This window comes from Aquarana catesbeiana, linkage group LG13 (genome assembly GCF_042186555.1).
Source record: "Aquarana catesbeiana isolate 2022-GZ linkage group LG13, ASM4218655v1, whole genome shotgun sequence".
NCBI lineage: Eukaryota > Metazoa > Chordata > Amphibia > Anura > Ranidae > Aquarana > Aquarana catesbeiana.
In genome coordinates, this window is record NC_133336.1 from 44147388 (window position 1) to 44173391 (window position 26004).

Below are 26004 nucleotides of genomic sequence, written 5' to 3' on the forward strand. Positions count from 1 at the left end.
AGCAAAGGGGGAGAGGCAAGGCAGAGAGGAGAGGAAGGCTAGCAAGAAAGAAGGAAAGAAGCAAGAAAAGAGTTAAAGAACAAATAGGAGAGCCAGAGAAGAAAGACAGAGGGGAGGAAGGAAGAAAAAACAAGACAGGGAAGGTAGAGGGGAGGCAAGGAAAAAAGGAAGGAAGGAAGGAAGGAAGGAAGGAAGGAGAAGCAAGCAAGGCATGTAAGGAAGGAAGGAGGAGAGGCGAGGTGAGGAGAGGAAAGAAAGAAGGAATGAAGGGGAGGCTAGGCAGGAAGCAAGGAAGCAGAGGTGAGGCGGAGAAGGAAGAAAAGGGGGGGCAGTGAAGGAATGACGAAAGGAGAGGCAAAACTGGAAAAGAATGAAAGGAAGGGAGGGAGGAAGGATGGAAGGAAGGAAAAAAAGAAAGAAATGAAAGAAAAAGGAGAGGTGAGGCAGAAAAGGAATGAAGTACCAAGAGGAGAGACATGAAAGGAATGAAGGAAAGGAATGCGAGGAAAAGCAGGGAAGGAAGAAGAGACGAGGCAGGGGATGAAAGGGAAACAAGAAAGGAGAGACGAGGAAAGGTAGAAAGGAAGGTAAAAAACAATGAATGTGGAGAAAGAAAGATATGATTATGACAAGAGAGCAGAAAGAAACAAAAAAAAAAAGGGGGGAAGGAAAGGAGACAGGAAGGATACAATGCAGGATGAATATAATAGGAAAACAGATGGAAAACAAGAAAATCACAGATATTTTATGTCTAAATCCAGAATTACTTCAGCACATGAAGACCTTTAGTGCTTGGACTTAACTGCAAATAAATTGTGAGTTTGGTCTCAGTTGCTCTGCAATACAGAAAAGAAATACTGCTATTATCTCCCTCTCCTTTATGACTGTTGAAAGCCATAAGCTACTACTCTTTTTGAAAAACTGTTCAGAGGGGCTCATAGTAAACGAGAATATAAAATAATAACCTACTATACAGCAGCTGCTATTTTATCTATAACACACGTTCATCCCATTATGACCTGGGGATCAATTAAAATCAATTAAACGTTTCACAGATCAAATTTTATATTTCTGTGTCTGGCGAATTCCTCGAGGTGACTCGGAGTGATCTGAGGACAAGAACATTATTGACAGAAGTGGGAGTAAATGAATATTGCTTTGTATGGATGCCTTCAACAAGGGTGTATCAACATCCATCTCTACCTGAACAGATACAGGTTTCCATTAAAACAGTGGATGATTTTTCACAATTAGAGGGAATAAAATACATCTATGGAACTGCCTATCTCTCTTCCTTTCTACCTTTCTCAAATAAGGTCAATTGTGATATTTATCAAATTCCCTTCAATGTAAACTACTGCAGAGACATTAAACTAAATGAAACCACAACTAAACATTTTACTATTGTATTTTATTTTTTTTGCACAATTGTACTAAAAGCCTCAGTCAAACAGGCTCTTACACCCATAGTCTGTGAATTGGCATGGTCTTTAAGTAGCTGGGGCCACCAGGTGCTGCATGCAGACGGGCCGGCCATTCATTTGTATGGGAAGGCAATTGCTGCACAAACAGTTTAAAAGCCGCGCGGGTGAGAGTGAGCCGCCCCAAATGCACGTTGTCTGCATTCGGGGCCACTCACTCACACCCACATGGATGTCAAATTGGGAGGTGTGGCTAAAGCTGGCAATACATTGACCATTATTTTTGGTTGAACAAAAAAAGAAAAAAAGACCCAATTCCCCCATCCACACATCCGAATCAGGTGGGGAATCACTCCCACTGAGTTATTGTGTTCTGCTGATGAGTAGACTTCCCCGCTGTCAGAATATACTAATCAGTGCTGCTGGCTATAGCCGGCAGCACCGAGCGTTCGGGAAAAAACAGAGAGGCTGGTTGTACAGAAGTCGATCTGCCCATACATGGATCAAAATTCTGTGGATCCCTGCTGAACCAGTTGAATTTCGATCCATGTATGGCCGCCATGCAGCCCCTGCCTATAGACATGCATCAGCTGCCTGCATGCAGCAACTGGCAGCTCCAGCCATTTAAAGCCAGAGCCCATTCATGGAGTGCAAGTGTAAATAATACCTAACAATTATGTTTAAACCCAAAAGCAAAAATGTAGTATACTGGAGTTTACCAGTCCCTAATGTGGTTGCTGCATTCGTTTTCTTTTTTAACTGGCAAGAGCAATAGATATTTTATATGCTTCTTCTAAGCCTGAAAAATTAAAATGAATGCAGTCACCAAGCTTACCAGATAAGAACTGGACAGATGCAATATATTACATTTTTGTTCTTGGGTTTATTTATCATTCTTGTAACAAGGATGTTAACTATATTAAAATAATGGCACATGCCATAAAATGGATATAAATAATGTTAGAGATGCACTGAAATTCCTTTTTTTTCAGATAGAGAAAAAGATGCTGATAATGGCACTGAAAACACACACGATTTTTCAGCGATTTTGCCACAATTTTTCTGTGCATATGGTGTATTTTTCATAGGTCGTGTGACTCAAATACCGCATCAAAAACAAAACGTGACACAAGTGCGTTATTGATGTGTTCTTGCTGCGTTTTCAATGCATTTCAACGGGGAGGTGCGTTTTTGGGGCAGTTTTTTTAACTGGTCAAAAAATGCAGCAAGCAAGATTTTTACCACCACAACAGAAGCGCAATGGACCAGTGTGAAGACATACATAGAATTTAAAGGGATGCATTTTTCTTGAGTTCTTCTTGCGCTAAAGGTGCCGATAATGGTCGACAATAAATTCATATTCATTTAAAATTCATATTAATTAAAAAGTCGAATATAATACAATTATGTATAAAAAAAATATATATTTTTTTAAATGACAGTTTTTAGTTTCAGCCAAGTGCATCCTGAATTTTCTGTTTTGGCACCTCTAAAAAGTGTTTATGAAAACAGATTTATTAGGCAGTGAATCTGATATTTACCAAATATTCACTACAGATTAATCTTTCTGGTGCATGTGTTTTAAATGACAGTGATTTATTCACCACCAGTAAATGGTGAATATCCACAGCTTTATAAATATGCCCCTTAGGGCTCATTTACTAGCTGCGCCCTCTGAAGCGCAATCCGTGGTTGATCAATTTTCAGAGGGCATTTGACTTGCGGTGAGGAGGTGTCATGTCGCCTCCTCACCGCCTGTTTTAACCCCTAAACACCCGCACCACCACGCTGCAAATGGATGCATTGCATGGGTCGCTTTCAGCAGGCAATACTGACCACTAAATATGATTGGGGGGGGGGGGGATGTTTGGTGCAATGCAAAGCATCAAACAAATGTTTTCACTGTCCCCCCAACCACAAGTGAAAATCTAGCCAAAAAGTGTAAAAATATATACTTGAATAACACTACAAAATTAGCACTAGCATTAGTTTTCCTTTAGTGCCTTTATCTCCATAGAATGCCAATGTCATTAGATGGAAAAACACCAACAACAGAAAGATGAACCGAGAAATAATCAAGTAATCATTTCTAGAACACATGCCTTCCATGGCGTGTTGAAAGCTTTTTATGTGCTACTAAGTGTTTCTTTTTTAATGATAAAGCCACTTAGATGCTTTTCACAAAACTTTCAGGATGCCTGCATTTTACAGTGTGGATGCAAGGAGGGTAATCAAGGATGTATTGAAATCTCAGAGGAGGACTAGACCAAATATAAAGAGAAGATAAAACCAAGAGATGGGGAGAGGGAAAAGCTGATGAAGGAGAGGAGAAATCAGGAAGAAAGAAATAAACAAAGGAAGGGAAGAAAGGTAAGGGAGAGAAGAAAAGGAGGAAAGGTACAGGAAGAAAGGCAATTGAGGAAATGCAAGGGAGGAGGGAAGAAAGGGAAGGGAGGAAAGGAAGGGAAGAAAGGTAAGGGAGGAAAGGAAGGGAGGAAAGGAAGGGAAGAAAAGGAAGGGAGGAAAGGAAGGGAAGAAAGATAAGGGAGGAAAGGAAGGGAAGAAAGGCAAGGGAGGAATGGAAGGGAAGAAAGGCAAGGGAGGAAAGGAAGGGAAGAAAGGTAAGGGAGGAAAGGAAGGGAAGAAAGGTAAGGGAGGAAAGGATGGGATGAAAGGTAAGGGAGGAAAGGAAGGGAAGAAAGGCAAGAGAGGAAAGGAAGGGAGGAAAGGAAGGGAAGAAAGATAAGGGAGGAAAGGAAGGGAAGAAAGATAAGGGAGGAAAGGAAGGGAAGAAAGGCAAGGGAGGAAAGGAAGGGAAGAAAGGCAAGGGAGGAAAGGAAGGGAAGAAAGGTAAGGGAGGAGAGGAAGGGAAGAAAGATAATGGAGGAAAGGAAAGGAAAGAAGAAAGCGATGGCAGGGGAGGGGAAGAGAAGAGGGGAGGAGAGGGGAGGGGGAGGAGAGGACAGGAAAAACAGAGTAAAGAAAAATGAAGAAGGGAGGAGAAGAGAGGATGAATGATGGAAGGGAAGGGAATAAAAGAGGGGAGGAATACGAGTTGATCCACACCTATGCATGTATGGACACTCATTGGGTCACTCATAATGAGCCGTTGAAAGTGACTGTTGCTATTTAAAAAATAAAATGTTATGCTGCGTACACACGACTGGACTTTATGGCATACTTGGTCCGGCGAACCGGAGTCCGTCGGACAATTCGATCGTGTGTGGGCTCCAGCGGACTTTTTTTTCTCAAAAGTTTGACGGACCTAGAAATGAAACTTGTTTCAAATCTGTCTGACGGACTCGAGTCCGGTCGAAAAGTCTGCTCGTCTGTATGCTAGTCCGATGGACTAAAACCGACACTAGGGCAGCTATTGGCTACTGGCTATGAACTTCCTTATTTTAGTCCGGTCGTATGTCATCACGTGCGAATCCGTCGGACTTTGGTTGATTGTGTGTAGGCAAGTCCGTTCATTCGAAAAGTCAGTCGTAAAGTCCATCGAAAAGTACGCCGAACAAAGTCTGCCGTAAGGTCCGCTCGTGTGTACGCGGCAAAACAAGCGAAGCCAGCAAAAGAAAAAAACAGTGGGTATGGAAAATAATCACCCCCATTAAAATAACAACATTTTGTTGCTTTGCAGCCCTAAAAAAAATTCAAAAATGGAATCACTAAGTTGGAAAAAGTATCACCAACCCTCCCCCCCCTTCTAAAAATGACTTGAAAACTCAATCAGGTGTAGCTAATCACCTTCTCAGTGGCACACAAAGCCATTTGACTTTCAACTGTGATATGCTGTGGTCATTTTAATTAGCTCAGCATGAAAAGAACTTTCCTGGAGCTTTTCAGTCCCTGATAGTACAACTGAAGCAAACAATCAACTATAGGTGGCAATGCACTGTCAAAAGATCTCCGGAATAAAGTTGTGGACAGGCATAAATCAGGAGATGGATACAAAAAAAAAATCAAGGCTTTATCAATGCCTAGAAGCACAGTGAAGTCTATTATTAGGAAGTGGAAGGTATTTGGTACAACACAGACCTTCCCTGGATCAGGACGCCGCTGGAATTTGGATAAAAGAACCAGGAAGAAACTGGTCAGAGAGGCTACCAAGAGGCCTACAGCAACTCTGAAGCAGTTGCAGGAATTTATGACAAAGAGTGGTCATTGTGTGCATGTGACAACAATATCACAAATTCTCCACAAATGTGGCTTGTATGGGAGGGTTGCAAGAAAAAAGCCACTCCTCAAAAAAGGCCACATGTAGTCGCAACGGAGCTTTGCCAAAGCGCACCTTGAAGATTCTGAGGCCACATGGAAAAAGGTGCTATGGTCAGATGAGACTAAAATTGAATTATTTGTCCACAACACCGAACGATATGTCTGGCAGAAATCCTATACAGCTCACCATCCAAATAACACCATTCCTACAGTAAAACCTGGAGGTGGTAATATCCTGCTATGGGGTGTTTCTCTGCAGCAGGGACTGGAGCACTTGTCAGGATAGAAGGAAAAATGGATGGGGCAAAATACCATCAACTTATTGAGGAAAATCTGCTGCCCTTTGTCAGAAAGTTGTCAATGGGAAGAAGATTTATCTTCCAACATGACAATGACCCAAAGCACACAGCTAAAATGACCACACAGTGGTTGAAGGAGAAAAAGGTGAATATCCTTGTGTGACCGGTCCAGTCAGAGTTCAGACTTAAACCCCATTGAAGATCTGTAGAAGGCACACTACTAATCCCATAGTCCATAGTGGGACCATGGAGAACGACTGTAACCATCCTCTAAAAGGAAATCAGAAAAAAAAAAAAAGAATTTGGAGATTTGGTGGAGGCTGAGAGCAATAGAAGGGACTTTTTTTGAAAACTTATGTGAATGTGAATTGAATTTAGTGTAATTTTAAGCTGGCCATACACTAATAGAATTTTGTTCAAAAATGTTTGTTTTTCTAATGGTTCGTGGGGTCAAAACAACGATTGTTTGACTGTACAGTAGTAATGAGACAATTTGAAGGAGCCGGAAAAAAATGTTTTTCTTGAATAAACCAATTTCTAACAGTGAATGTGGTTTTTGTTCAGGAAATTCTGTTCATTCCAAAATCAAATATTTAAAGCAAATCAAATTTTTAAGTACTTTCAAGCGAGCATTCGTCAAGTATCTGTTTTCGTTATGGAATACACAGATGAGATTTTTAGTATGAATGTTGGTAGAAAAATCTACTAGTCCACAGCCAGCTTAGCTGATTGGAGACTTTTTCAATTGTGTTGTTCAGCGTGCTTGTCCCACCCTCAGACACCCAGATGAATGGAGTATTGATCAATGACCGTATTACAGTGGCGTCACAAATCTCAGCAAAGCACAGCTAATGAAAAACATTAGGAAAGATTTGGAGAGTCATTTATAATTTAATGACTTAATTCCTGCTCAGAATGGGAAGGGCAGCGTCCTATCTCTGGCCAACTCCTGGAAGCAGATGAGACCTCTGCTAATATATGTATGGGCAATTCAAGCCTGGACCTATAAAACAGACCATAAATAACAGTAGATACATTCCCGATGGCAGCTTGGAATAATGGTTTGAAATAGGATGGAATCACATCAGTGCTTCACACTGCCGACCCTAATGAACCACATCACTATCTGAATTATTACTAAACATCATCATTTATCTAATTGTTCTGTCAATACTGTCACAAGCAAGCCTAGGTCAGGGATCTCAATGCAAAACACAGGAAACATACCTAGACTAGAACTACTTCGTCTGCCAAGATATTTCCACTATTTGGAGCCATTATTGTGATTGACAAGCCACAGAATAAAGCCACTGGGTGACCCCACTATTGCAACGCACTATTGCTTGATTGACTGACACCAATGATGGGGGACTATTCTTCCCACTGACCAATGATGGGGCACTATTCTTCCCACTGACACCAATGATAGGGCATATTCTTCCCACTGACCAATGATGGGGCACTATTCTTCCCACCGACACCAATGATAGGGCACTATTCCTTTCACTAATACAAATGATGGGACTCTAGTCTTCCCATTGACATCAATGATGGGGCACTATTCCTTCCACTAACACCAATGATCGGGCTCTATTTTTCCCCCTTACACCAATGATGGGGCACTATTCTTCGCACTGACACCAACGATGGGGCAATATTTCTCCCACTGACACCAATTATAGGAGACTATTCCTCTCACTGACACCAATGATGGGGCACTATTCTTCCCACTGACACCAATGATAGGGCACTATTCTTCCCACCGACACCAATGATAGGGCACTATTCTTCCACTAATACCAATGATGGGGCTCTATTCTGTCACTGACATCAATGATGGGGCATTATTCCTTCCACTAATACAAATGATGGGACTCTAGTCTTCCCATTGACATCAATGATGGGGCACTATTCCTCCCACTAACACCAATGATCGGGCTCTATTTTTCCCCCTGACACCAATGATGGGGCACTATTCTTCCCACTGACACCAACGATGGGGCAATATATCTCCCACTGACACCAATTATGGGGGACTATTCCTCTCACTGACACCAATGATGGGGCACTATTCTTCCCACTGACACCAATGATAGGGCACTATTCTTCCCACCGACACCAATGATAGGGCACTATTCTTCCACTAATACCAATGATGGGGCTCTATTCTGCCACTGACACCAATGATGGGGCATTATTCCTTCCACTAATACAAATGATGGGACTCTAGTCTTCCCATTGACATCAATGATGGGGCACTATTCCTCCCACTAACACCAATGATCGAGCTCTATTTTTTCCCCTGACACCAATTATGGGGCTCTATTCTTCCCACTGACACCAATGATGAGGCTCTATTCTTCTCACTGACACCAATGATGGGACACTATTCCCCCTCCTACTGACCAAAGGCACTATGGAATTTTTTTACTCCCACTGACCACCAAGTTAATGCACCACACCAATGAGGAGGACTATTTTTCCCCCTAGCACCAATGATGGGGCACTATTCTTTACACTGACACCAATGATGGGGTACTATTCCTCCCACTGATACCATTTATGGGGCACTATTCCTCCAACTGACACCAATAATGGAGCATTATTCTTCCCACTGACATCAATGATGGGGCACATTCTTCCCACTGACACCAATGATGGGGCACTATTTCTTCGGGGACTTGTTGGGTTGACTTCGGTACAATCAGCCTGCCCCATACATGGATTGACATTCGGCTGATCCCTGCTTAACCAGATGAATTGCAGTCTATGTATGGCTGGCTTAAGGGGTAGTTGTCAGCCAACTCTTTTCAATTAACTCTGAAGTTTGACCATATTTTGAAAGGAAATCGTTTGGAAGCCCTATCTGCATATAGGTTCCAAGGGTTGCACAATACGTGGCACTGCAAGTGTTAATAAAAATTAATAAGAAAAAAAACGCAATAGTGGACGACACCAGAGAACATCTAACTACACAACAACACAAGTCCTTTTGACATTCTCTGCCAAGATCTCCGGAATAAATCGCCAATTACACGCAATTATTCAAGCGATTACAAGGACCGTTATCAAGAAATTATCTTTGCTAAGAAGAAGAAATTAGATCAGACACAAAAGAGAAAAATCAATTTTCCTGGTTTAATTAAAGTAATCCGTATAACGGCGCCCCAGTGATTAAGTACGCATTACCGCGCCTGCCATGCGGTTGCAACTTAGTAACAAAGTATGAATAAACGCTGGACGAGGAAGGAGGAGACGTCTCACCTGTGACAGGAGTTTATTGTCGTCCTCCAAGAGTTTCACTTTGGTCTCGAGCTGTCGGATGTATGTGGACGATGAATCTATAGAGAGAAAAATGAAATACGATTAAATGTTTCCATTCAAACCCTGGACCATGCATTCGAAAAAACAACGGGATCCAAACCCCAACTGGATGACATTTAGTTTCCAAAAGCGAAACGCATTAAAACACTGCAGCTTTTTTTCCCCATAAAACCAGCTTTACATTTTTTTTTATTTTTGGAAACAAGTTCTACTGTTTTGCTCCAGCCTTTTTCAGCCATTTCCTGTCTCCATGGACTCATTTATGGCGGCTGCACATCATTGCTCTGATAGGGACAACAATAGACCAGCCTGGGCCTGTGGTGCATGTGGTAGGTTGGTGATGTAGCAGCACAACTGAGAGACAATTGTCACCTTTCAACAGGAAGTGCCTGAACAAGAACCTTCATGGCAGGATCCTCAGAGCATCCATATAGGATATGGCAATATACAGTTAACCCTTTGATCGCCCTGTTTAACCCCTTCCCAGTCAGTGTCATTTAAACAAGGCAGAGCTCTGTCCTATCAGCAGGGAAGTAATTGGATCCCCCCCCCCCCCCCCCCCCGGCAAAGCTGGGAATATTATTATTATTATTATACAGTATTTATATAGCGCCAACAGTTTACGTAGCGCTTTACAACTTGAGGGTAGACAGTACAAATACAATACAATTTGATACAGTAGGAATCAGAGGGCCCTGCTCCTTAGAGCTTACAATCTAAGAGGGAAATATATAATCCATTACTTCTCTTAGTAAAAGCACCTCCCGCAGTACACCAAAACACTGGCTAGGCACACATTTAACCCCTTGATCACCCTAGATGTTTGACCGCTTCCCAGCCAGTGTCATTAGTACAGTGACAGCACATATTTTTTTAGCACTGATCACTGTATTATTGTCACTGGTTCCCAAAAAGTGTCAAAAGTATCAGAATGTCCACCGCAATATCGTAGTCCCACTATAAGTCACTGATCGCTGCCATTACTAGCATTTAAAAAAAAAAATAAATAATTGAATACAAATTCCATTATATATCCCATAGTTTGTAGACGCTATAACTTTTGCGCAAACCAATCAATATACGCTTATTGATTTTTGTTTACCAAAAATATGTAGCAGAATACATATTGGCCTAAATTTTAGATGATTTGATTTATTTGAAAATTTGATTGTTTTAATTTTTATTATTGGATATGTTTTATAGCAGAATGTCAAAAATTTATATATTTTATATATATTTTTTTTCAAAATTGTCGGCCTTTTTTTGTTTATAGCGCACAAAATAAAAACCTCAGAGGTGATCAAATACCACCAAAAGAAAGCTCTATTTAGAGGGAAATTTTTTTTATTTGGATACAGTGTCGCATGACCGCACAATAGTCAGTTAGACCCCTTTCACACTGAGGCCGTTTTCAGGCGTTTTAGCGCTAGAAATACCCCCTAAATAGCACCTGAAAACCACCTCCCATTCATTTCAGTGTGTCTTTTCACACTGGGGCAAAACTGGGGGTGTCTTTTCACACTGGGGAAAAGTCCTGCAAGCAGCATCTTTGGGGCGGTTTGGGAGCGCTGTATTTAGCGCTCCCAAAGTGCCCTGCCCATTGGAATGAATGGGCAGCGCTTCCAAAGCTCCTGAAAAGCAATTCGGAAGCAACGCAACACGGGCGCTTTTAACCCCTTCCTTGGGGTTAAAAGCACCTCGCTAGCGGCCGAAAAGCTTTGTTTAAACAGCGGAAAGCATCGCTAAAACGAGTGGCACTTTAGCGCTAACGCAGCCCCAGAGTGAAAGGGGTCTTAAAGTAACGCAGTGTCATGTCAGAAAATATGGCCTGGTCACATAGGGGGGTAGATCTTCCGGGAGGTCAAGTGGTTAAGCAAAGCAAGGCCAGCAAAGCATTGCATCATTTTACTGAACTGTTCTAGTGGTACTTGGACATGGTTTTACATTAGCAATCAAAGATCCTGAAAGATTAGCGCAGTAACTTAATATTCTGTACACATACAAGATATGTGAAAAATGCAATGAAAAGGAGGCGAGCTCTGTACTTCCAGAACACGGGCGGAATATTGGAAAAATCAAATGTTTAGAGAAGGTATTGAAGCTTCTTCCAGGAAAACCTCTCCGATCCGCCCCTATAGGTCTCAGATGTTACATCTCAGGAGACGGGCAAGCCAATCTATATTTTATCCGCCAGATCAGTGAAGTAACGCAACTTTACCCGTATCAGATTATAATGGGGGATGATGGAGGTGGTAACACAGGAAGGAGATACACAAAAACAAACTCTATGTTGGCAATAAAGTTGACTGTAGACCTGAGCTGGTTCGATTTTTACTTGAACGTTCGTATAGAAATTCAGAAAAATCGTTCAACAGAACATTTCTTCTTGCCATCGTTGAGTCAACTCATTTCATTCATCATTCAAACACCCTAAAAAATTTGGTAAACAATAGTGCAACACTAAAGGATATATCTATCTATCTATCTATCTATCTATCTATCTATCTATCTATCTATCTATCTATCTATCTATCTATCTATCTATCTATCTAGATATATATATATCTATCTATCTATCTAGATATATATATCTATCTATAGATATAGATATATATATCTATATCTATAGATAGATATATATATATATAGATATATATCTATCTATAGATATAGATAGATATATATCTATATATATATAGATATATATCTCTATCTATCTATCTATATATATAGAGAGAGAGAGAGAGAGATATAGATATCTCTCTCTCGATAGATAGATAGATAGATAGATAGATAGATAGATAGATAGATAGATAGATAGATAGATAGATAGATAGATAGATAGAGAGAGAGAGAGAGAGAGAGAGAGATAGATAGATAGATATTAAACCGTTTTCATTACAAAATGTACAATTTTTTCCCCCCAAACGTAAACCACGTTCACAGTTGGATCTTCATTTGTCTGACCAGAACTTTCTATCCTGCTTCTTCAACTTTGCTTGTCACTATGGTCCAGAACTGTCATCGGTCATAGAAAGTCCAACGAATGTTCCAAATATTAAAAATTAATTTCTAATGGTGTATTGCCAGCTGTAACTTAGATGAAAATTCCCTGGAGAGGTGACAATTCAGTAAGCCAAGTAAGTAGCAAATAGCCTAGACTCTTATTTAAGTGGATCAACCCCATTGTGATCCCTTGAAGGTTTGTTCCACTCAGGTTGGCCTGCGGCTCTATTTATTTTATTCATCCCCTGTCAGGTGGTTTGATGCAGGATTTTAATCAATGATTATTAGGGTGACGTATTATGTTTTGTAACCCTTTGATAAAACAAATAAAAAAGAATTTAAACACAAAAACATAAATAATTAACAAAAAAAAAAACATTAAAAACCTATATAATAATTCATATATAAGAAAAAACTGTATATTATTTTAAATAACCAATTACTATTGAATATATATATTGATTTTCTTTTCGCTATTATGTTTATTTTACAGATAACACAATTTCAGTTTGCTTTTCCTGAATGGTGCATTAAATAATTAACGAAATAAAACCATTAAAAACCTATATAATACTTCATATACAAGAAAAAACTGTATATTATTCTAAATAACAAATTACTATCGAATATATATTGATTTTCTTTTCGCTATTTTGTTTATTTTACAGATAAACATATAAAATATATATGTATTGTGTTTAAAAATGTATTAACACAAAGTACTAGAATAAAATAGGCCTGAAGCTCTTCTAGTTTTCCATACAGAATTACGCCGAGTATGATAAGGACGATCCTCCTTTTCCCATACTGGTAGTTCAATGGCCTCTCTATCCATTTGGAATGATATATATTCCATTCGTACAGCTCTTTGTGTCTGTTCCCCATGATATCTCTTTCAAGAGGATTTTAATAAAGCACCATTTATTCTGTAAGGTTCAGGTTGGTATATCTGTTGTGGTTTTCTGCTGGGACTCTGATGACTTGTATGTTCTCTGTGCTGTTTATTATAGTCCAGGGTCGTCATGTAGACATCACAGTAAATCTCTACAACAAGAAAGGGCCTGGGATTTCCAGCTACATGATCCTGGCCTGGGCTCACCCCAGGGAAATAGACTTTTATTACTGATGTTTCCTATCATGAAGAATTATACCAGCCATATCTGTCTTGGGGGCCTGTAATACATCACCTATTTTTGTTACCACCTTCATAGATACGTACAAACACAACAGAGATACAGTAAAATGATCCATAGTAATCAGGAAAATGAAAGCTGCACATGGCAGATATAAAAGACACAAATTAATCGTTAAATGTATTTTTTTTTTTGCAGGAATCAGTGCATTTGACTCCCCATCCACGCGATGGGCAGGTTTGTAGTGAGATTTGGTGATTTCTCCACTGTACTGCCCAATGTTCTCCTTCCTGGAGAGGAAGCTGTACCTGAGGACATGCAGTGCAAGGATCTCCCCGCTTCTGCTTCATTCATGCAGTGGGGATTTGTACTTTCTCCTCTCCTGAGGCTTCATGAATATTACCCTACCAGTCATTAGATCACCATCATCAGAGAGGAGCTCTGATATGAGGAAGCAAAGCCCTGCTCCTCTACCAAGATGGTCACAATCATTCGGAGACAGTGTGGAACAAGGCATGGCATGTCAGTAATGGGAAAATCAGCTGCAGATATATACAGCGGGTAAAATAAGTATCGAACACGTCAGCATTTTTCTAGGTAAATATATTTCTATTGATATGAAATTTTCACCACATGTCAGTAACAGCCCATGCACTTCATACATACAAAGAAACCAAAACAAATACATTCTGAAATTAAGTTATGCATAATAAAATTGAATGACACAGGGAAAAGTTATTGAACACGCTAACTGAAATGTATTTAATACTTAGTACAAAATCCTTTGTTAGTAATGACAGCTTCAAGATGCTTCCTGTATGGAGAAACTAGTCACATGTGTTGCTCAGGTGTGGTTTTGGCCCATTCTTCCACACTAATGCCCCGTATACACGATCGCACATTCCGACAACAAAATCCATGGTTTTTTTTTTCCGACAGATGTTGGCTCAAACTTGTCTTGCATATACACGGTCACACAAATGTTGTCGGAAATTGCGAACGTCAAGAACGTGGTGACGTACAACACGTACGACAAGCCGAGAAAAATGAAAACACGATCGGAATTTCAGACAACGGATTTTGTTGTCGGAAAATTTGAGATCCAGATTTCAAATTTTTTTTGTCTGAAATTCCGGAAAATGTTTGATGGAGCCTACACATGGTCGAATTTCCCACACCAAGCTCACATCAAACATTTGTTGTCGGAAATTCCGACTGTGTGAACGCGGCATAACAGTCTTTAAATCTTGAAGGTTCCGTGGGCCTCTTCTATGAACTCTGATCTTTAGTTCTTTCCATAGATTTTCTATTGGATTCAAGTCAGGTGATTGGCTGGGCCATTCTAGCAGCTTCATTTTCCTTCTTTGAAACCAATTTAGAGTTTCCTTGGCTATGTGTTTGGGATTATTGTCTTGTTGAAATGTCCACCCTCGTTTTCTTCATTATCCTGGTAGATGGCAGCAGATTTTTATTAAGAATGTCTTGGTACATTTTTCCATTCATCCTTCCTTCAATAATATGAAGTTTGCCTGTATGCTGAGAAACAGCCCCACACCATGATGTTCCCACCTCCAAACTTCACTGTTGGCATGGGGGGTGTTTTTGGGGTGATGTGCAGTGCCATTTTGCCTCCAAACATGGTGTGTATTATGTCATCCAAAGAGTTTAACTTTGGTCTTATCTGACCGTACTATATTCTCCCAGTATTTCACAGGCTTGTCCAAACATTGTGCAGCAAACTTTAAATGAGCTTCAACATGCTTTGTTTTCAGTAATGGAGTCTTGTGTGGTGAGCGTGCATACAATTGTACCAGCTAATTCCAGGTCTTTCTGAAGCTCTCCACAAGTGGTCCTTGGCTCTTGAATAACTCTTCTGATAATTCTTTTACTCCTCTGTCATAAATCTTACGAGGAGCACCTGGTCATGGCCGGTTTATGGTGAAATGATATTCCTTCCACTTCCGGATTATGGCCCCAATAGTGCTCACTGGAATATTCAGAAATCATTCTGTAACCAATGCCATCAGTATGTTTTACAACAATAAGATTGCAAAGGTCTTGAGAGAGCTCTTTACTTTTACCTATCATGATATGTTTCTTGTGTAACACCTTGGTAACGAGACATGTTTTTATAGGCCATCAGTTGAGACTGAACCAGCTGATATCAATTTGCACTGACAAGGGGAAGTATTGCTTTCTAATTACTGATGGATTTCAGCTGGTCTTCTGGTTTTCCCGTACCCTTTTGCACCTCCCTTTCTTCATGAGTTCAATACTTTTTCCATTTTGTTACACATAACTTTATTTCTGATCTTATTTGTTTTGGTGTCTTTGTATGGATTGCATGGGTTGATACTAGGGTTGTCCCGATACCACTTTCTTAAGACCGAGTACAAGTACCGATACTTTCTTTCAAGTACTCACCGATTCCCGATACTTTTTTTAATGTCATGTGACAGTGTTTTTTTTTGTTTTGTTTTTTTACAATTTTTACAATTTTTTGTTTTTGTTTTTTTTTAACAATGCTTTCTTTTTTTTCTTTTTTTTAGGGAGGGAGGGGGTGGATGGTGTATGTGTGTTTTTTATTTTAATTTTTATTATTTTTTACAATATTTTTTTTTATTATTTATTGCAATCCTTTTTTTTTTTTTATCAGCCCTGTTGGGGGGCTTTGTGAGATATCAGGGGATTAATAGACCCCTGAAATCTCCCCCTTGAGACAAAGAAAGAGACAGAGGATAGAGATTCCCCAGTTCCTTTCTCTGCAGCCTTAGCTGCACTGAAAATGAATGGAGAGAAGACAGCGGCTCCTCTCCATTCAGAAACTGAGACGTCGTAATCACAGGAGATTACAATGTTTCAGTTATGTGAATGGATTATGTTATGTTATGTGAATGATTATGTTATGTTCATACATCAAAGGAAGGAGGATGACATGGAGAGGGACAGCAGAACGGAGGGGGACACGGAGGAAAACTGGAGGGGGACAGCAGCAGAAAGGAGAGGGACAGCAGGAGAACAGCGGGGGACAGCAGCAGAAAGGAGGGTGACAGCAGCAGAAAGGAGGGGGACAGCAGCAGAAAGGAGGGGGACAGCAGCAGAACGGCGGGGGACATGAAGGAAGAAAGGAGGGGGACAGCAGAACAGAGGGGGACAGGAGCAGAACGGAGGGGGACACGGAGGAAGAAAGGAGTGGGACAGCAGAACGGAGGGGGCATGGAGGGGGACTGGAGGAGGATGCGGTGATAGTCAGCGGTGATCGTGTGTGGGGGAGTTACAAGCACAGATCACCGCTGTATATATTTCACTAAAGCAGCTGAAGGGGGGGGGGGAGAAGCTTGTAATTCCCCCACTCACCGATCACCGCTGACTGTACAGGTACAGGTACATTTGTACAGGTACATTTGCCCGAGTACAAGTACTCGGGCAAATGCTTGGTATTGGTGCCGATACCGATACTAGTATCGGTATCGGGACAACCCTAGTTGATACCGACATGTGATGAAAATTTCATGTCAATAGCAGCTTTAGAATTATATTTACCTAGAAAAGTGGTGACGTGTTCAATACTTAATTTACAGGCTTTATATACACACATACACACACATTATATATATTCACATCAAACTGGTCCATTTTTCATATTTATAGAGAACAGAGGGAAACAAGGGACTATACAATTTACAGAGTGCTTTTACTTCCTTGTTTTCATTTTGAAGCCCCCAGAGAGCCCCCTGGACTGTGATTAACGCCAGCGCAGGATTTTGCTGTAATGTTTTGGCAATGCCAACTGCGTGGTGCTATTGATTGCATTATTGAGGCAGTCAGCAGAATTGTAGCAGGAGCAGGCCAATGCAGGGGTGACGCTCCATTATCCTTATTATAAACACTAAGCTGGAGGTAATAAATCAATGTGCTCAGCTTCCAGCTTTCCTACTTTGAAGGCCTCCTGGGTTGGACTCCATTAGCAGAAGGATGGGGATGGGGGGGTCATAGAAACGGTAAAAAGGTCAGGAGTCAGGACTGCATTCCTTTTCCAGTAATACCTGGCGGGCTGGGAATACAGTCAGGAAAAGTCAGTAATAGCTCTGGACATCTCCTGGTAATGAGGTTGAAGAACAAGCCTTGTGCCTGGAAGGCTTCCTATGATCCAAAAAATTCTGCTCCTGACTCCACACTTGGCCAACATGGTATACAGGCATGTCAACCAACTATAAACAGAACATGCTGATTGGGGTAGTCTATAAAATCAAACTAAAAAAAAAATTATTATAAAAAAGTATTTATGGTCCAATGACGTCTAATAAATCAATGTGCTCAGCTTCCAGCTTTCCTACTTTGAAGGCCTCCTGGGTTGGTCTCCATTAGCAGGAGGATGGGGGGGGGTCATAGAAAAGGTAAAAAAGTCAGGAGTCAGGACTGCATTTCTTCTCCAGCAATACCTGGTGGGCTGGGAATACAGTCAGGAAAAGCCGGTAATAGCTCTGGACATCTCCTGGTAATGAGTCTGAAGAACGAACCTTGCGCCTGGAAGGCTTCCTATGATCCTAAAAATGCTGCTCCTGACTCCACATTTCGCCAACATGGTACACAGGCGTGTCAACCAATTATAAACATATAGGCTGATTGGGGTAGTCTATAAAATTAAACTAAAAAAAAAAAAAATTATTATAAAAAAGTATTTATGGTCCAATGACTTCAGATACACTGACATTTTTTTTTCAACGCATGCCAACGCAAGGAACTGTAAATAAAATAAATAAATAAGAAATTAAAAAAAGGTATGTGTGGAGCAGTGGTACACTAGGTTGATATGATTTGCAGTGGAAAAAAAAAAGTAAAGCAAGCCCTCCTGGGTGATCTATGTACATTGCAGGGATATTAAAAATTGTTGCAGAATTCTACATTTTGTTATTCTGAATAGCTGTTTGTTTGTCTGTGTCCATGTGTCTGTATGGGAGTGACTTTATCACTCTTAAAGTAGAGTTCCGACCACAGATTTTTTTTTTCCAGGCATCCCCTCACACTGCAGTAATAAACACACATAAACTATATGTGTATTTGCTAGTGGATAGTAAGCATTTTTATTTTTTTCATCTTATGATTTAAATGATCGTCTTCTAGCCATTGCCATAATGAGTGTGGGCATATGAAGCCCAATCGCAACCTCTTCCTGGATAACCGATCGATCTCTGGTTACCCAGCATGCACCTCTCGATCTCGCGCATGCGTGATGCTCCGAGGGCCGTAGCGCCGTTTAGCAAGTTGCCATAACAACGGGCGGCGACGGGAGGAAGGTCCCACCTCGTTGTTATGGCAACATAGATAACAATATCTATGCAGAGCGAAACCAGGAAGCCTTATCCTTCCAAGCAGCTCAATAATTTGCAGCGTTATGGATAAGGTGAAGTATTCCTGAGATCTTGGCACAAATACTCTTTATAATTATAGACATATATATATGTGTGTATATATATATATATATATAACCAAACACAATATATATATTTATTGATCTATCTATCTATCTATCTATCTATCTATATATATATATATATATATATATATATATATATATATATATATATATATATATATATAGATATCTATATATAGATCTATATCTATATATAGATATCTATATATAGAGATATCTACATATATCTATATATATATATATATATATATATAAAACAAAGGGCTTTGTTCCCTTTTTAAAAATGGCGCTGAGATCCGCCTTAAATCGTGTCATTTCCTGTCTGGAAATAACACGATTTTCACACAATCCTGCCCACTGACTCCTGGGAAATGGGGGGGGGGGGGGGAGTGATTCGGAGCACCACAGAGCCGGAAGTGGCAGATTAGGAGCCACCATCTAGCAACAGAGCACTTTTTTGTAAGTTTAAAAAAGAATTTCACTGCAAATATTTTTTCTTTTTTTTAAGTTATTTTTATTGTAATTTCAAGGTAAATACAAAAACAAAACACAGCCTATTGGGCATAACCAGGCTCGGTCATAAGAATTACACACTAATACAAAGAGAAAAAACATAAAAAAAAAACATATATAGAGAGAAATACCGTATTTATCGGCGTATAACACGCACTTTTTTCCCCTTAAAATAAGGGGAAAATCGTGGGTGCGTGTTATACGCCGATCCCCGCTATTTTGTGATCTGTCGGAGCGATCGCCACCGACATTCACATAGCTTGTATTTTTAAACATGGCGCCGCGGAGTTCGGAGGCACTCGGCGGCGCTCGTTCAGCTGAACGAGCGCCGCCGAGGACACAGTGACTGGGCGGAGCCGAGATACACATAGCCGAGGCTTCTCGGCTATTCTCGGCGCCGTTCACAGTCACGCCCAGTCCCGCCATTGGACCTGTGTTATGTCCATCATAGGGACTGGGCGTGACTGTGAACGGCGCCGAGAATAGCCGAGAAGCCTCGGCTATGTGTATCTCGGCTCCGCCCAGTCACTGTGTCCTCGGCGGCGCTCGTTCAGCTGAACGAGCGCCCCCGAGTCCCTCTGAACTCCGCGGCGCCATGTTTAAAAATACAAACTAAACGTTTGTATGTCCGCGGCGACAAGGCTGCAGGGACCACTGGGGACAAGGCTGCACTGGGGCAAAGCTGCACTGGGGACAAGGCTGCACTGGGGCAAAGCTGCACTGACAAGACTGCACTGGGGCAAAGCTGCACTGACAAGGCTGCACTGGACACTGGGGAAAGGCTGCAGATGAACACTGATGAGGCTGCATTGATGGGCATTTAAATGTAAGTTTTTTTTCCTTAAACTTCCCTCCTAAAAGTTTTTTTCCTTAAAATTCCCTCCTAAACTTGGGGTGCGTGTTATACGCCGGCGCGTGTTATACGCCGATAAATACGGTATATATTCTAACTAAACCACTGTACGCTCAACCACCTGTGCAGAATATTCAGAGTAGTTGCAAATGTTTTTTTATTATTAATAAAGGACTGGGAGGATGGAACTCCGCTTTAATTAGCCGCTGCACTTGCAAAGTTCTAATGAGAAAGTGGCAGGGTCTGCGTCTCTTTAGATGTGATTTCCTTTTGGGAGTGTCCAACCAAACATATGACATTTTTGTTGCAGTGGATACCCAAAATCTGACTTGTATCTTAGAGCAGACTTCTTGGAAAATCAGAGAGCCAATCACACAAGCAGGAAATGACATGGTGTACAGAACACCTTATTGGATTGCATTTTACAGTAAATTACAAAAGTTGCAAATTGAAAATGAAAGGTCATTTTAATAACATTCAATTACAATATGACTATATATTTTTTTTATTTGCTATTTTTTCCCCTTTAAAAGTGGAGCTACCCTTTAATGCAATGCATGTTAATGCAGTTTAACCGCTTCAGCCCCGGAAGAATTTACCCCCTTCCTGACCGCTTTTTTGTGATTCGGCACTGCATCGTTTTAACTGACAATTGCGCGGTCGTGCGACGTTGTACCCAAACAAAATTGACGTCCTTTTTTTTCCCACAAATAGAGCTTTCTTTTGGTGGTATTTGATCACCTCTGCGGTTTTTATTTTTCGTGCTATAAACAAAAAAAGAGCGACAATTTTGAAAAAAAAAAAAACACAATATTTTGTACTTTTTGCTATAATAAATATCCCCATTTTTATTTTTAAAAAAAAAAATTTTTCTCAGTTTAGGCCGATATGTATTCTTCTACATATTTTTGGTAAAAAAAAAAAAATCGCAATAAGTGTATATTGATTGATTTGCGCAAAAGTTGTAGCGTCTACAAAATAGGGGATAGATTTATAGCATTTTTTATTTTATTTATTTATTTCAGGTACTTATATAGCGCTGTCAATTTACGCAGCGCTTTACATATACATTGTACATTCACATCAGTCCCTACCCTCAAGGAGCTTACAATCTAAGGTCCCTAACTCACATTCATTCATACTAGGGACAATTTAGACAGGATCCAATTAACCTACCAGCATGTCTTTGGAATGTGGGAGGAAACCGGAGTACCCGGAGGAAACCCACGCAGGCACAGGGAGAACATGCAAACTCCAGGCAGGTAGTGCCGTGGCTGGGATTCGAACCAGTGACCCTTCTTACTGCTAGGTGAGAGTGCTACCACTACACCACTGTGCTGCATTTTTTTTAATTTTTTTTTTTTTTACTAGTAATGGCGGCGATCTGCGATTTTTATCATGACTGCGACATTATGGCGGACACATTGGACAATTTTAACACATTTTTGGAACCATTGGCATTAATACGGCGATTAAAAATGCATTGATTACTGTAAAAATGTCACTGGCAGTGAAGGGGTTAACACTAGGGGGCGGTGAAGGGGTTAACTGTGTTCCCTGCTACGTGATTCTAACTGAAGGGGGAGGGACTAACTACAGGAAGTGACGGATCGTGGTTCCTAGCCAACAGGAACACACGATCTGTCACTCCTGTCATTACAGAACAGGGACGTGTGTGTTTACACACACTCGTCCCTGTTCTGTGTCTCCTGGTCATGATCGCTCTTGGGTGGCAGCCATCACGACCGTCGGCAACGGCACCCGCGCCATGCAGCGGGCGCACGCGCCTACTATCCGGACCCCGCGAGCCAACGTACAGCTATGTGGTTTTGCGCAGGGGAGCCAACCTGCCGCAGTATAACTGTGGCGGCTGGTCCAGAAGCGGTTAACATGCGTGCAGTAACCAGTGCAAAGGGGGGTTTAATATTTAAATGAATTGCTCCTCAGGCAGTTTCTATGCCAGGCAGTACCCTACAGCAGGGGTCTCCAAACTTTCTAAACAAAGGGCAATGTTTATGATCCTTTAAACTTTGGGGGCTGGAGTGTGGCCTTCAGAAGTCAAAAATGTCCTAATATATCAGTGAAAGCAAAAAATGCCCCATCGTTGGTGCCAGTGAGAGATATAGTGCCCCATCGTTAGTGCCAGTGAGATATAATGCCCACATCTGGCCCCCTGGCTGGAGTTTAAAAACCACTGCTCTACAGTGTAATGCCAGTTGGCATAGAGGCTGTTCCTTTCATAATGATAGTTAAAGCTGCACTCCAGCCACAAAAACTTTAATTGAAATCTATTCCTCAGTAGTCACAAAGGATATACATGCACTCTGTGTGCACCAAACGCCTTTGTGTGACTCTATTAAATAAATTTCTGTATAATGCAACCAGTTTGGTGATTGACGTGCACAGAGTAATTCAGCATGTACGATGATACGGAGCACAGACACACCCGTCCATATCTTCGGGGGGATCGGGGGGGGGGGGGTTCCTGGCTCATGAAATGCCAAGTTTAATTTGCGGCCTATAAGGTGTAGTACGGGCACAACATGCTGAGTCTGCACTCTGAGCCTCACTAATAGAAAACCATGGCATCCCGGTAATTAGCCTGCGTTCAGCTTCATTACATTCATCTTTCCATTAAACACTTTGAGCCGGTGGATAAATGTCAGATAAATCTATGCCTGTCATTTATATTCGTATAACCACCCCCCCACCCCACCCCACCCCCAACCTCCGTTCTGCATCAGTTCTCTCCAACATAACTAACTGGAGCCCAAATGAGGAAAGGAGAGGGTCCTCCGGGGCTGATCTACACCAATAGAAACCAACCAGATCATCATCCATCTTTCATTTTCCATAAAAACGAAAGAATATCAGAAACCCAACCATAGGGTGTGCGCCCCAAAGCTCAAATGTGTGTGTGTGTATATATATAGATAGATAGATAGATAGATAGATAGATAGATAGATAGATAGATAGATAGATAGATAGATAGATAGATAGATAGATAGATAGATAGATAGATATAGAGATATAGATATATAGATATATACATATCTATATATCTATATAGATAGATATAGATATATATAGATATAGATAGATAGATAGATAATAGATATCTATCAGTAGATCAGTAGGGCAATGGACAGAGGGAAAGGGAAAGGGACTGAGGACAGAGATTCCCCAGCCCCTTTTTCCTCAGCCAAGCAACAGGGGGAGTCTGCACAGCACAGGATGATTAGGGTCAGGGCCGTTTTTAAGGCAGGGCAAAAGGGGCAGCTGCCCTGGGCCCTGTCATTGTTGTGGGGCCCAAAGCAGCTGCCTCATACTTGCCAAATATCCTGACTTAAATTCCCTCATCCCTTGAGGTTTTAGTCCTGTGCTGTGTCCCAATATCTCAGTGTGAAATGCTGCTACTAATGCTGCCTAGCTCTGCCCTATTGTTGTGTACAGACGACTCACCTGCAGACCCTGTGTTTACATGTAAATTACCGGCATTCATATGTAAATAGTGGTGCCATTTATATGTAAATAGCAGCGGCCAGTGGCATTGATATGTATATCATGCTCCCCTAGGTCATATCCACAGTAATCTCTAGCAACCAATCAACAAGCAGAAATCATGTGCTGTAACCTCTAGCAACTAAGCAGTGAGCCGTAATGTGTGCTGTAACCTCTAGCAACCAGTCAGTGAGCGGTAATGATGATACACTGTAACCTCTGGCAACCAATCACAACAGCTGTCTGATCTGATTCAGTAAACTGATTTTGAGTCTAGCTGCTATTTATTGTATGTCTCAGAGCAGGTGGAGAGCGAAACTGCATGGGGGGGCCCCAAGAAAAGTTATGCCCAGGGTCCAATCAATATTAAAGATGGCCCTGATTAGGGTGTGCCCAGACACACCTGGCACACCCCATGTGCATGCTTATGAACCCAACAATGAACTCACTGGGGGGAGATTTCCTAAACCTGAAGCACATAGAATCTGGTGCAGTTACCAATCAGGCATGCCATGCCAGGCAATAAGCTGCGACTCGTCATGAGATTCGACATATCAAATTGCATGACAAATCAGTTCAGTGTGAACGAGGGCTAATTGAACAAGTTGAAGTTAGAAGCTGATTGGTTACTATGCAGAGCTGCCCCAGATTCTGTGTGCACCGGTTTTAGTAAATCATCCCCTATGTGTCACAGGTATTTCCACCCGTTTTTATAACAGAACTTGAGAAAAGATAAAGATGGAGACAATAGGCTCAGGATTAGGCAAGACAAAAATCGGAAGCGCCAAGAACCTCCAACGTGGGCAACGGTACTGAGGAATATATGATGCGATCCCGTCTGTGCAAGGAGCACGTCACAATCTGCGTAGATGAAGACAAACTGTGAAATGAGGAATACAACACAGTCTGCTCTGCCATCTGCACCCGTCACCGCAACATGACCGCGTGCCAAACCCAGCAGGGGCGCCGGCAGCTGACTCCGCTTCATAAATAACCAAGTTTGAAGCATTCTTGAAATAAAACTTTTAATGGCAATTAAAAGAAACCTCCTTTTTTTTTTTGTACACACAGTAAAGCCTATCATGTTTAAAATGCAAGATTCTATATTCTGGTGATTGTATTTATAATCCTTGAAGCTATAGTGAAAATAAAGTGGACAGTCACCCTTTTTTCAATGTTCTCCCCCCTGCCTCCCCCTCCCCTTTATAGCACAGTTTAAAAAAAAAAAAACTTTTTTTTTTATAGTAAATATTTTATTTGGGAACCTATTAGAGCTGCACGATTCTGGCCAAAAATGAGAATCACAATTTTTTTGCTTAGATTAAAAAGATCACGATTCTCGCAGCGTAAAATCTTTCGCATTATACAAAAAAAATTGGGCTAACTTTACTAATCAGTTTTTTTTTAAATTCTTTAAAGTGTAATTTTTTTCCCAAAAAATTGTATTTGAATGACTGCTGCGCAAATACAGCGTAACATAAAATATTGCAACAACCACCATTTTATATTTAACCACCATTATATATATAAAATGTTTGGGGGGTTCTAAGTAAAAAAAAAAAAAAAATGATTTTAGACTTGAAACCAACAAAAGTCAGAAAAAGTTTTAGTGTTTAAGTTGTAATTATGTACTACTTACCTCAGATCGAAGCCCCTGCATCGGTCCACGTCTCCCCCTCCGACTGCCGACATGTTGTCGCGGAGTGACTTCCGGGTATCGCGGCTCCGGCGCTGTGATTAGCCGGAGCTGCGATGACGTCACTCCGCGCCATTGCTTCAGTTGTCTTATGCAGCGTACACACGAGCTGACTTTTCGACTAGACTGGTCCGACGGACCGAGTCTGGCGGACAATCCGATCGTGTGTGGGCTCCATCGGACCTTCAGCGGACTTTTCCAGTCGAAAATCTGACGTACTTTAGATTTGGAACATGCTTCCAATCTTTCCAACGAACTCGAGTCCGGTCGAAAGATCCACTCGTCTGTATGCTAGTCCGACAGACGAAAACTCACGCTAGGGCAGCTATTGGCTACTGGCTATCAACTTCCTTATTTTAGTCCGGTCGTACGTCATCACGTACGAATCCGTCGGACTTTGGTGTGATCGTGTGTAGGCAAGTCCGTTCGTTCAAAAGTCCGTCGGAAGTCCGTCAAAAGTCTGACGAAAGTCTGCCGGAATGGCCGTCGGACTTTTGTTGCCGAAAAGTCCACTCGTGTGTACGCGGTCTTAAGTGCGCATGTGCCACATGACGTCGGCACATGCAAATACAGGGATATCTCCTAAACTGCGCAGGTTTTTA

The 26004-nt window shown here is 41.2% G+C and overlaps 1 protein-coding gene across 1 annotated transcript in view; it reads right to left on the minus strand.

Annotated features, from left to right (window-relative positions):
* Positions 1 to 26004, minus strand: part of CCDC85C (coiled-coil domain containing 85C) — a 188459-nt gene that overhangs the window by 31821 nt on the left and 130634 nt on the right. Inside the window, exon 2 of the mRNA XM_073609902.1 lies at positions 9203 to 9279. Within this exon, the coding sequence (XP_073466003.1) occupies positions 9203 to 9279 (77 nt within the window). The remainder of the gene's footprint in view (positions 1 to 9202; positions 9280 to 26004) is intronic.